Source organism: Callorhinus ursinus, unplaced genomic scaffold (assembly GCF_003265705.2).
Source record: "Callorhinus ursinus isolate GAN/ISIS: 27379988/994484 unplaced genomic scaffold, GSC_fseal_2.0 scaffold20, whole genome shotgun sequence".
Classification (NCBI taxonomy): Eukaryota; Metazoa; Chordata; class Mammalia; order Carnivora; family Otariidae; genus Callorhinus; species Callorhinus ursinus.
This window is the reverse complement of record NW_027397082.1, coordinates 21,855,850-21,868,777: the sequence shown is the minus strand read 5'-3', so window position 1 is coordinate 21,868,777 and position 12,928 is coordinate 21,855,850. Positions and strand designations below refer to the sequence as shown.

At 53.6% G+C, this 12,928-nt stretch overlaps 1 protein-coding gene across 5 annotated transcripts in view; it reads right to left on the bottom strand.

Moving 5' to 3' along the window:
• CRTAC1 (cartilage acidic protein 1) overlaps positions 1-12,928 on the bottom strand; it is a 145,280-nt gene that overhangs the window by 16,786 nt on the left and 115,566 nt on the right. For all 5 annotated transcript variants that reach the window (XM_025880872.2, XM_073904349.1, XM_025880869.2 and 2 more), the window contains exons 9-13: positions 11,795-11,877; positions 10,923-11,023; positions 10,402-10,570; positions 1,124-1,269; positions 622-664 (exon numbers count right to left, since the gene is read on the bottom strand). In XM_025880872.2, the coding sequence (XP_025736657.1) occupies positions 622-664; positions 1,124-1,269; positions 10,402-10,570; positions 10,923-11,023; positions 11,795-11,877 (542 nt within the window). The remainder of the gene's footprint in view (positions 1-621; positions 665-1,123; positions 1,270-10,401; positions 10,571-10,922; positions 11,024-11,794; positions 11,878-12,928) is intronic.

The following is a 12,928-nucleotide window of genomic DNA, read 5'->3' as shown; positions in this document are numbered from 1 at the left end:
GAGCGCTCCCTGCGGGTCACTGACGGGGAAGGTATTGGGCTGAGGGTCTTTGAGAGGTTGGGCCCCCTGGCTGTCACTCCAGGTCCTTGGAGGACTTTCCAAAGGTCAGCGGGCCCTCACTGAGCTGCCGTCCTCACAGTGCTGTAGCTACCTGCCCCCCAGTGCTGCACAAGGCGACAATGTCCCTTCTGTTCTGTGACCACGCTCCAGCAATGCCCGTCCTTGTCTGCCGGCCCCGGTGCCCGCTGCCCCGCCAGCTGGCCAAGCTGAAGCCGCCCGCCCCCCATGGAAGACGCCTGTGCAATGTCGCCACAGTGGCCCCCGCAGCAGGCCTCCCCGTGAGCGCTGTAGGTGCTTGTGTGTCTCCTCCGAGTGCCCCCTCTGTGTTCAGGGCAGGAAGCACTCTCAGCTCCCAGAACTGCAGTGACTCGGCCTGCTGGCGGCTAACCTCACTCCCCCTTGGTGAGCTGTCTTGGCACCTGGAGCCCCAGGGACAAACCGCGTTTCCCTCCCCACCCTTCTCCTCTGGTCTGCAATCCGAGCTTTGCCAAAGGCTCAGGCTGATAATCCCCAGGGAGATTCTGGCCTCTGCCCCGTCCCCTGTGCCCGTGGGCCACTCACCCATGCAATGGCCATTTTCCTGCTGGGAGAATCCTTGGCCGCACTGCAGGGTGGGCAGAAGCAGAGACACATGTGAGCGGAGAAGATCCCACCTCAGTTTCCCTCCTCATCACAGCCACAGAGCGGCTGTCACCCTGACCCCAGAATGAGGGGTGCTCATAGCTCTGGGCCTGGGGGCAGCCCCTCCCTGCCAGGACTCCTTCTCTTGCACTGAGAATAGGAGGCTGGGAGAAGGACGAGAGCACATTCAGTTCAGACTCCTGCTCATTCGGCTCCTGCGGCATCCGCGTCCCTGAGCTGGGGCGCCTAACAGAACCTGTCCCTCTTCAACTACAAAGGGAGGGGTCACTATGAAGCCTGCCCTCTGCTGCGAAGATTTCCACCATTCTAGGGACAAAGTCTGCAAATTATTGGGAGCCCAGCTGCAGCCCATGGGGCTGTGGTGGGGAGGGGCGGGGGGAGACTGCTTTTCTGGCTCTGAGGCCCAGACACCCTCGCTCACCTCCAGTGGGGCTGGGTCCTGAAGTCTGTCCTCATTCCGGGGGTAGGGAATCTCCAGCACAGAGTTCATCTCCTCACTGGCCACCCTCCGGCTTGTCATCTTGCCGTCTGGCCACGTCACCTCCACACTGCTGGCTGCATCCTTCCCTGTGGGACAGAAGATTGAACTGGATTTTAAATTCTATTTAATGTTAATTAATTTACATTTCCATAGCCACACTTGGCTAGTGGCTACCATATGGGCTCTAGAACTTACATTCCAGTGGATAGGCCAATCAACATGAAGCTGTTTTAGGAGAGAAGGTAAAGCCTGGTGGTAAGCAGGTTGACTTTGCAGTCCTGGGTTCAAATCTTGGCTGTACCACTTGCCTGCTATGTTGGAAAGAACATGGTGAGGGCCGGGCATCTGGGGGACCTGGGGCCAAATTCCAGTTCTGCCGCTGACTTGCTATGTAATCTTGGGCATGTCACTATATTTATATGTTTATATTATTTATAATTATAGCTTGCTAGGGGCCATGCTTTCTTTTGCCATTGGGAATGTGCCTGCTTTCAGGGAGCTTCCACTCTGGTGCGGATAGACAGACAAAAAGAGGAACAGATAAATAATGTCATACTGAGAAGCTCTGTGAAGAAAACAAAAGTAGGGCAAGAGGGTAGAGGAACTGGGGGTTGGCTGGGGGCCTTTTCTAGTCAAAGGTGATCAGGGACAGGCTCTCGGGGAGAAGGCACTTGAGCTGAGTTCCAAATAGAAGCTGAGGTGATAAAGATCGGGATGGTGGAAGGCCCAGGAGAAGCACCATTCTACAAAGCTGAGATGTTTACAGAAGCTAATGATGAAGCTCAGAGAATATTCACAGAGAATCCATCCGCACACATCCTTAAAGCAATGTGTTACCTCGGTGGTAGAAGGCGGCTTGGGAAGATCTGTCGGGTGTTTAGGCGGTGTCAGAGCTGGCCCCAGCCCCCTACTTAAGGCATCAGGGACAGGCTAATGGTGATGAATTTGGGTCGGCAGGAGGAGGGGGCTGGGCCTCACCTGTAGGGAGCCGCTCTTCTCATCTCTCACTTGGGAAAGAGGGCAGTGATCAGCCCAGGTAGGAGAGAGGGTGCAGCCCCCTCGTTATCACCCACCAGGAATGAGCAGATGTGGGCCTGGTGCTCAGGGGCCCACGAATCCAATCATACCCTCAAGCACCATCTGTGGGCTGAATCAACAACACGTCACCCACATGTATGTGTTACTTTCCCCTTAATGTATGCAGCTACTCTTAGAAAAACAAGGGCAACCAAAAAGGGCTGCTGAATTTATAGCAGCTTTGGGCCCTTCTTGTTCACCAATGGATTTTACCAGGATAGCTACTATGGGGGCGGAGGGTAGTCTGTGACACATTTTCATGTATAGAAGGGATTCCTGCATTTTAGAAAAGGGTTGGTAGCCACAGCCAGACTTTAAGGGGAATGCACGTGTAGACTCCTCTGTACAGAGGCCCCCGGGCGCGGGGGCTGAGACAGCCTGGCGCGGAGTGTCCCAGAGGCACCTTCCTCCCTGAGGCCTAGCACGCTGCTCTGGGGCTTCCAGAGGAAGCTGCACCTTGGGAGCCACATCACCCAGCGTCCGGATCCTCCCTGCACTGGCTTCCCCTTTGCCTTGCTGCTGCTGGGCTGTGTGTTAATGAGGACGGGGACCTGCTGCCACACTCGCAAGTGTCACAGATGAGCAGCCCCTGCCTCCGTGGGCACGGCACCCTGGAGAGGCTCCCGGAGCAGACCCAGAAGCCAGCAAATAGTTCTCATAAACCTCCCTTCCCCCTACTCCCTCCTTCTATAATAATTCCTTTTGGAGGAGGAGGGTGGACACGGGATTGGGGGGTATCACCGGTAGGTTTGTTTCTCTGTTTTGAAATAGTCGCTTGAAGTTAAAGACACCTGGCATTTTTAGGTTGAACAGTGCCCAAATTAACTGGCATGTATAAAAAGTATTTTTCTATTAAAAAAAGGAGACAAAGAATAGCAAATGTTTCTCACCTAAGCCAAGAGAACAGCTACACGAATACATTTTCCAGCTTGACTAAAGTGCCAAAATAACTCAGAAAAGTCACCGAATATTCACAGACAATCACAAATTTACATTCTGTGTTTGCAGCCTGTGGTTCTGAGTCCTGCTTCCTCCCTTCCTCCAAGCCCAGGGAGGGGCCGGGGCTATGCGATCAGTAAGCCAAGGAGAACACATCTCAGTAGGACTCCCTCCTCTGCTGCTGCTGATTATTTTGCTGACTCGGGCACCCTCTCTGGGGCCTTAGTTTCTTCATCTGTAAGATGGGAGTGTGGCCTAGAGTTCTAGCACTCCTGGGGAGGACAGTCTTTCTTCCTTGCAGTGTGAGCCCTGCCCCGGCCGACTGTCCCCTTGGCATCCCCATCTCCATCATCTCTTAGACACGGGCGCACCCTCTAGTTTCCAAAGCACCTTCCTTTACTGGCAATAATACTGGAGAACATGTACCCCAAACGGTACCAGGTGATCTCAGTGTTAGCCCTGGATTCTCTTGGCAGCCCCATGGGGAAGGTACTAGCTTTCTAGTTTCCATTTTAGAGATAAAGGGGCTCAGACCTGGGGAGGTAATGTAAATGGCCCATAGTTCCCCAGCCAGGGACATCTGACCCCAAAGCCCATATCCGTTTTGCCCTTGTCCTGCTCACTTCACTCCCACGCCCAGCCCCACCACAGGCCAAGCATCATGCAGGGATCTGGGATTTAGCAGAAAGGAGATGGACCCAGGCCCCAGCCTGTAGGAACTGCTTCCCGCAGGGGAAAGGAACGTAGTGATTATGTTATAATAAACTGGGAACATGCAGTATTGGTGCCACTCGGTGAGAGAGGTGGGTGTTAAAAGTCATTTTGTTTGGGTGTTGCAGGAGGAGTAGGAGTTTGTGAGGCAGAGAAGGGAAGGAAGGAGCAGTCCGGGCAGATGGTACGGCACGGTACAGAGGTACAAAAAGGTCATGTGTATTTGAAGATCAGGGAGAAGTTCAAAGTGGGGGAAGCAGAGCATGAGAACATGTATTAGGCGGGGGTGGGGGGTAGGAGACCGGGATGGGCTTTGGCGCCTTCGTGTGTGAGGCTGATCTGAATCCTCCTGACTACCCCGCGAGGTGGGCGTTCTATCCCCACTCTCCAGGTGCAGACATTGGCAAGGTGAAGTGACTTGCCAGTGTCTGAGCTAGGGCTAGAGCCCAGGCTCCTGTCCCCAGGCTTGGCTGTTCCCCCTCAAGTTGCCAGACGTCTCCGATCTTTCCAGGCACTGCACAAGGGCAGGGTTGAAGCCGTCTGTCTGCCAGGGCTGTGAGACAGGGAGTGGGGCTGTGAGCAGAGGAGGCCCCGTTAACAGGCTGGGAGGTCAAGAGCAGCAGGGAGTCACCTCCCGCAGTGTTTAAAGGACAAAGGCCAAGGAGGCACAGAGAATTGCACGTTTCAGAAGAATTACCAGCAAAACAGATGGTGGGAATACAGTTGGTGGAATATTTTTGCACTTTAATAAAGCAATTTTTATGTGGGCCACTGAATTTTCCTTCCCGAAATGAGCACCAGCAGGCTTGGAGGCAGCTCTGAGTCACTTGCAAACAATGAGCTTAAAGGAAGGTGGGGTGTGGGTGGGTGGGTGGCAGGGTACCATCAATGTTTGGGGTGGGCTGGCCAGTGAGGAGCCCCCTATGGGGGCTGGCAGGGGCAAGTAGATTGTGGGTGCTTGTTTTCATGTTCTGGGTTTGGTCGAGCGGCCTCAACCCTCTGCAAAGCGGGAGCTGGAGAGCCAGGGTGTGGGATATATAGGGTGTGGGTATGGGGGGCTAGGATGCAGGTTCCAAGCAACCAGCATGCAGTGGGGCCCTCCACAAGGGCCGTGAGCAGAAATGCTTCTTTATGAGCCCGGCTGGCCCTCTGCACCAGAAGGAGCCAGGAAAGGCCAGGGCAGGGGCCAGAGGAAGGGTGGAACAAGGCCAGGGGCCCCACGGAGCAGGGGTGGGGACGGTGGTAGCTGACGCTGCCCCAGGAGGATGGTTCTACAGGGTGAAGCCGAGAGCACTCTGCACAGCCAAGGGGGCCCTCTGGGAACCCCAGAGAATGAAACATCCATCCAGCGAGGTCCCTGAGTTTTTACTATGTGGTGTGAGGCAGCTCAGACCCTTGGGAGTTGGGGGAATACATGAGGGGCAGAGAAGTTAGTCCTCTGACCCAGGCTCAGTGCAGAGATGAGGCAGGCTGCTGAGGGGCACGTGTGCACACCCGCATACGTGTCCATGTCCAGCTCTCTCGCCACACCTCGCCGCGAAGTCGGGGTGGGGGGGAGGAGGCTGGGGATGAGTCTCAAAGGGAGGAAGGGAGCAGGGTCAGCTGTGGTGAGCGGGAGCATCGTGAGTGCTGGAAGGGGGGGCTGTCTTCCCTCCGGAGACCCATGGCTCCCCACACAGCTGCAGGCTCCACATCTGTGGCTCAGTCATTTGGAACAACAAGGCAGGCCTTTCTTGCATTCGTATTCTGGACATGCCCCTTCTCACCCCGAGCACCACAAAACAAACTGCTCACGATCAGAAACCATCGAATTGTCCATCAATAGGAGACTTGCTCAATAAATGATGAGTACCGCCACACAGTGAAATACCGTGCAGCTCTGAAGGGAACCAAGGGAGGGATGCGCACGTTTGGAACGATGTCTAGGTTATATTGTTGAGAGGGGAAAAAAAGCAAGTTTGGAAATAATAGGAAGAGTATAATCAGTTTTGTTAAAAAAAAAATCCCCCGAGGAGTATTTATAACTATGCTCCCGTGCATATTGCATGTAATAAAAGCATATCACAAAGCATGGCTGTAGGAGCAGGCCACCCCCACCCCCTGCCCTCCACATTCCTGATCCCCTTACCCGGTTCTGCATTTCCTTTTTTCATGGCACTTAACATCTTCTAACATTTTATATATTTACCCAGTTATTATGTTTATTATATATGTTTCTGCTACTTCCACTCGAATGTAAGATCACCCACGGCCAGGACCTGTGTCTCGTTAGTGTTCGGCACATAGTATGTGCTCAGTAAATAAGCGTTGACTAAATGAATCAAATGGTACTGGGAGAGGGTGAAGGGAGAAACGTTTACTTTTCATTTAATATTCAAAAGATAATGGCAAGATTATGGGTTCTTTCTCCTTTCTTTTAAATGATGTTATAATTTCTAACTGTCCTATAGTCAATATGCATCATTCTTATAATCAGGAAAACCATTAAATCCTTCTAAGAACATCTGCAAACACTGGTCTCCCTGTAGGGCTCCTGTGGCCCTGCCCCTGCACAGCATAGCCTGGCTTTGGCTTGCCCCCGTGGGGCTGCAGACCCCCCTCCGATCTGCCTACCTCCTCCAGCCTGGCTCTTGGCTCCCCCCACCCCCAGTTTGGCTTTGGCCTCCCTCTCTAGGCTCTGCTCCTACCAGACCATGCGGTTGTGTAGGCACACTGAACACTCCCATCTTTGGGTCTGTGCTCTAGCCAGGCTAGCCCCTGGGATGCTCTTTCTGCCGCCCTCCATGCCTTCTAAATCCCCACCACCCGGCTAGACCCCATGCTAGGCCCATGCCCTTGGGAAAGCAGAACTATTTCTCCTGTGCTGGTCCTCACACAGCCCCCGGGTCAGCCTGATGGTGCGTCCAGATCCGCCTTGCCCCAGAATCCCTGTGTCCATCTGCCTTTTTCCCTGGACTGTGAGCCCGGAGGGCAGAAAGTACCTCTTCTGGGTCTCATGTCTCCTTCGCATGTCTCTCTGCGTCTCTTGGTTTCCCGGCCCCCGTCTGTCCGCCTGTGTGCCCCCTCCTCTTTCCTTCTCAATCCTTCCTTCTGTCTGGCCTTCCCTCTTGGCTCCCTCTCTTCCCATCCCATCGCTGGCGCCTCCATCAATCAGGAAGGCTTGTGCTCTCCTGGATCCGTGAAGGAGACCCTCCTGGATTGGGGTCCTTGGAGCTGCGGGGATGGAACCCACCTGCTCCTGGCTGTGTCCCTACTCCTGGCTCTGCTATCTGCTCAGCCGCTTCTGGGAGTCTCACTGCCAGGCCCAGGGCTGACCCACAGGGACCAGTCCCCAGGAGCAGCCTTCCTTCAGTGACTCTGGGAGCGGATCCTGGCAAAGGAGAGGAGCCTACAGGGGGACCCATGGAGCAGTTTGAGCAGGAGTTCAGAGCCAGAACAAATCCCCTGGCCTTGCAAAATATCAAGGATTGGCAGTCAGGAGGGGCTCCCAACCAGGTACAGCACCTATAACCCTGAGTATGGGAGGCAGGCAGTGGTGGAGAGGCATGGAGGCTCTTGGGTCCCTGTGATCCCATCAAACGACCTGGCCGAGCCTGCCCAGTTGAAAAAGCAGGTCTGTTCTCTTGGCAGGGGCAGATGCTGGCCAGACAGGAGACCCAACGAGGCCCATAAACATGTCTTAAAATAGCACAGGCAGCCCATGGGATGTGAGGGAGGAGAACCTCAGCTCCAGTCCCGTCCTTACATTGCTATGTGGAAACTCGATCTCCTTATCTCTACAATGGGGTGGGAATTGATGTCCAGCCAGATACCTGGATAAACATCCCACCTAGGATACCACGGCAGTTACCCTGGTGATTGGATGGTCTCGCATGGGTTGCTTGGTAACCGAGGGGACATGGATATCCAGGAAGAAAGAGGCAGAGCAGGAGGACCTTGGCTGGCTCTGCACAGAGCAGCTGTGGGAGGTCAAGCCCTCAAGTTACGGTGGTCAGTGGTGACTAAGAAGTCGGTGTCCAAATCCAGCCCTCTCTACTTTCTGGAGGTGGGATTTGAGGCAGATTCTTTAGCCCGAGCCTCAGTTTTTCTGATCTGTGTCATGGGGTTATGATTTGTTGTGTTGCGGTAAGAACTGCGTGAGGTATCTTAGGCAGAGCCCGTAGCCCAGTGCCTGGCATATGCTAAGTGCTCAATGACAGTCGGTTACTGCTGTTTTGTGAGAGAGGACTACGTATTCAAAAGTCATCTTGTACTTGGCCAGTGTAGTAAAGGGCTACCATAAAAGTGACAAATGCTTCAACAGCCAGCCAACCCATCCAGGGCGAAACAGCCCAAGAACATGCTCACAGAACCAGGTCCCCTAAACATTTATGCTTCTTTTTCAGACTGCATAAATATTCTGTGTTCCTATAAAAGCTGGAACACACACACAAAACACACGGAAGGAAATAAAAATCACATAGTCGGGCAGGTCTGGATTTGAATGTCAGCTCTGCTACCGATCAATCACGTGACCTGGCGGGTTTCTTAACTGCTGCGATCTTCAGTTTTCCCATCTGTAAAATGGGGATAAGTAATGCCCATCTCACAGCGGGGTCACGAGCATGAAATGACATAATGGGAGCAAAGTGCCACCTGGAATGACTGAGAGTTACTGTGTCAATCTAGCCACTCAGAATCACTGTTCCTACTTCCTGCTTTTTCTTTCCATTTTTTCCTTTGTCCGTATGATGTATGATATATGGTATGATGTATAATGTAATATTGTGTATAATATTAATATATACATGTACATTAACTTCAGACCATATTGCCTACTCTTTCAGTGTTAATATTGTATCTCCCCATGAGGTGCTAACGCATGGGGGAGGGTGTCCGACTTTGAGTCCAGGTATATTTGACTCAAATGCTTTCTTAACCATTGTGGTTTAGTAAAGTCACTCTTGGCTCCTCCACACATTTTCCAGGATTGCCCCTCGTCTCAAGAAGGCTTTTTAGATATTCCCCCCCCCAATTCCCTCCCCAGTGCATTTCTTTAAAAACATTTGATGTTGAAATAATTCTAGATTCACAGAAGTTGCAAAGATGGTACAGAAAGTATACTTTCATCCAGTTTCCCTCAATGGTTAGAGCTGATGCCCCTATAGCACAATACCAAAACCAGGAAATCGACACTGGTGCTGTGTGTGTGTGCTTTGTGTGTGTGTGTAGTCTTATGTTATTTTATCACATGTGTGGATCTGTGCAACCACCACCATAATCAAGATACAGGACTGCTCCATCACCCCAGAGACCTCCCTCAGGCTGTCCCTTCATGGTCACACCCACCCCTGGCAATCACTGCTCTATTTTCTGTCTCTGTAATTTCATAATTTTGAAAATATTATATAAATGGAATCAACAGTATGTGACCTTATGAGATGGGCCTTTCTTCCCCCACTCCCCATGATGCCCTTGAGAGCTATTCAAGTTGCTACATGTATCAACAGTTCACTCCTTTTTATTGCTGAGTAATATTCCGTGGTGTGGATGGACAACGGTTTGTTGAACCAGTAATCTATTATGGGGCTCATCCCGGGTGCTTCCGGTCTGGGCTGCTGCTGATAAAGCTACCGTGAACCCTCTGGTATAGATTTTTATGTGGACAGAAGTTTTCATTCATCTGGGATAAATACCTCGGGGTGCAAATCCTGGGTCTTACAGAAGTGTGTTCGTTTTTTTCTTTTTAAAGGAACTGCCAAACTATTTTGCAGAGTTGCTGTACCGTGTTGCATTCCCACCAACAATGTATGGGAGAGCGAATTTCTCTGCATCCTCACCGGAATGTGGTGTTATCATTATTATTATTTTTTTTAGCTGTTCTGATAGGTGTGTAGTGATAGCTCATGCATACTACAGATATACTGGATAACTGTTTACGTGCAGTCTGGATATCTATGCCTTAAACATATAAACAGAGAGTACGATTTTCTTGCTTCCCCTCCTCGAGACAGGAACCAATTTTCACCCCCTTGTGGGTGATCGCATCTCCACCACGGAGAACGCTCCGCTTCTCTAAGGCTTCTAGCTAAGGGAAGGCACCAGTGGTTTGGTGAGGCTTTAATCACCAAGCTGGCTCCAAGAGGCCAGAAAACAGCTGGTTTGGACAAATCTGGTACAGGCCAATGTTTGGACCAGGCCCCAGTCTTGGACATGGGGAGGATTAAATACTCCGACCCCAAGGTGAGCGGATTCAGCGGAGGACGGTGGTGGGGGCCTCTGCAAGGGGCCAGGCCTGGAAGCCTCCTGTGGGAGCTCAGGTTCATTTCTGAGCAGGGCTGCCGGAGTGGCTGGTATCCGCCACGGCTGTCCCCGGGTCTGGAAGTACCGTGCGCTGGCAGCTGCCGGGGCTGCGAGCTCTGTGTCACTGAGCATGCTTCGGGAGGCACTTCCAGGAGCCTGCTGTCAGGCACAATGGCTCGTTGCCCGCCCTGACCCTGGCCCTGACTCACCTAAGCCGAAGTGTGCCACAGGCTCCATCTCACACAGGTAGCCCGAACCCCCATCGATAATCCTCAGGTGGGCCCCGCTCTTCTTGGTGTAGAGCACGACCTTAGCTCCCCTGGCGAAGGCCCCAAACTGGGTCCGAGGCACCACGCGCAGCCAGTTGTTGCTGAAGCCCTGCAGGGAGGGAGGAAGGCAGGTGAGTATGGGGTGGGGGTAGGAGGAGCAGGGAGGGAGGAAGAGGAAGAGCAGAAAAGGGGCAGAGGGAATGAGGCAGATGGACGGGCTGAAGTTTGGAAAGAGGGGCCCTGGGAGAAGGAGGGAAAAGCCCGTAGACTCAGGAAAAACAGTTTTGGGAGCAGAAGTGCCAGTGGAAGGCAGAGGGGCAAGGGCTTCTCCCATGAGGCAGCCCTTCTTGGAGGCTTACTGTGCGGCAAGCAAACATCCCTGGCGCCTCTGCCCTCGACCACCTTAGACCCAGGGGAGCACACGGGGCCGGACTCCACGGGTCCCGGGGGTCCATGCACACCTGGTTGCCCCGGAAGACAGACAGCGGCTGAGCCATGGACTCCCCGTGGGACAAGATGAGGTCCAGCATCCCGTCTCCATCGAAGTCTGTCACCACGCCCCCTGCAACAACGCAGATTTCACTCTGGCCATTGGCCAGGAGATTCAAGAGAGAGGGGCTCCCGAGAGCACAGCACTGGGCCAGGAAGCCAGCGGGGAAGCCCCTCTCCTCTGCTTTCCCACAGCCTGCTCATGATAGGAAATCATGAAGGGGGGCTCTCCTTCCTTTCCCTGAACTTTTGTACCGAGAGAGTGAGTGCCAATCGCTTAGAGCATGAGGACTTCTTCCTTATCTATTTCACATGCCCTTTGCCTTTGCGGTTTTTGTCAGTATGTCATGTTTGCACATTCATGGTCTCCTTTCGGTCCTCACTACAACACAGAGAGGTGAGGAGGGCAGACGTCAGTATGCCTTCTGTGCATGTGCAGAACGAGACCCACAGGATGAAGCAACTCTTCCAAGACCACAAGTGAGGCAACAGCAGGACTGGGGCTTGGGACTCCTGATCAGGGCCCTTTAACTGACACCAGGCTGAATGCCAAGAGGGGAGGGGTCAGACTGCCGGACCCCCAGCCTCTCCTTTCCATCCCCTTCTGGTGCCAGAGAAGCTACCGCCCACGGGTTTCCAGAGCCCTGCATGGATCATCAGCTCCTCTGCACCCAGCCTGGGGCTCCCAGGGGCTCACCCAGCCCTAGAGTGTTAGCCTCCGATGTGGCAGGGAAGAAGGGGTCCCGCGCTGTGGAGCTGGCTACCCCATCCCTCTTGCCCTCATCCTGTGCATGGGCAGAGCTGAGACAGAGGAGTGCGGGCCTGAGCCCCCAGGTGCCCTCACCTGTGCCCCGGCCCTCAGGCTCCAAGGCATCACCAGGATTGAGCTCCTCGATGAGGGGGTCGCCATGTTCCCTGCGGATGACACTGTAGGAGAGGAGACAGGTCGTTCCCAGATGAGTAACATGCTGGCGAGGCCCCCGCGGGCCCCCTGAACCCAGAGGCCCACTTGCTCCAGTCTCTTCCTCCAAGCAGCCCTGGGCCCCACTGTGCATTGGCTACCCCCTGGATGCCTACGGAGCCACTCTGCTCACAGAGCCTGCCTGCACCCGGCCTGTTCCCTTCCTGGGTTTTAATTTACGTTGGTAAATATTGATTTTTCTTTTTCTAATGGATGAATTATAGACAGCTTGGGGAAGGGCAGTTGATGGATGGAGAAGGGGCAGGCACACAGCTACTTTCAACTGACCTTCCCTTTCCTTCAAGTGGCCCTGGGCTGCTGAGTTCTGGGTGTACCCAGGATTCAAATCACTCAGATGCCACCTCCTCCAAGCCCTCCCTGATCGTCGGGCTGGAAGCAGTGCCTTACTGCTCGGCCTTTATCACTTTCTGCCTTGTGTTGAAGCTCTGAATGTGTCTTATCTCCCCAGTTAGACTGGGAGCTCTTTGCAGGCCGGGACCACGTGTTACTCATTCTCGCATTTCCCACAGCACCTAGCCCAGTGCGCGGCTCACTGGAAGCTCCGAGCTCATGTCTGTGGGAGGTGTGGATGAAGTCCAGCAGCCAAAAAGGCAGAAAGGGGTCCCTTTGGGCTGCAGGAGCTCTGTTTATTTTAAGCTCTGAATCACGGTAATCTTTGCTTCAGAAAAGCCCACTGTGAATGTCCTGCTCTTTCTCCACACTGAGCTGAATGCTGATGATGGTGGTGAGCTTTCCTCCGATTTTTCTTACTCATTAGATTCTCACAGCCTTGGGTGCTCTGGCCTGGACGTGAGGAGCAATGCTGGGGGAGACGGGGGCTGGGAGGGATCTGATCACTCTCCCCGCGACACTGCAGGCGACTCTTGTCTGCCCAAGTCACAGAGAGTCACCAGCGGGCTGAGATACGGCCAGTGACTTCAGGAAGGGGCAGCAGTCCCCAGAGCTGGAGCCTGTGGTGGCTGGAGCGCAGAGCACAGGCGCAAGTGCAGGGGTTCT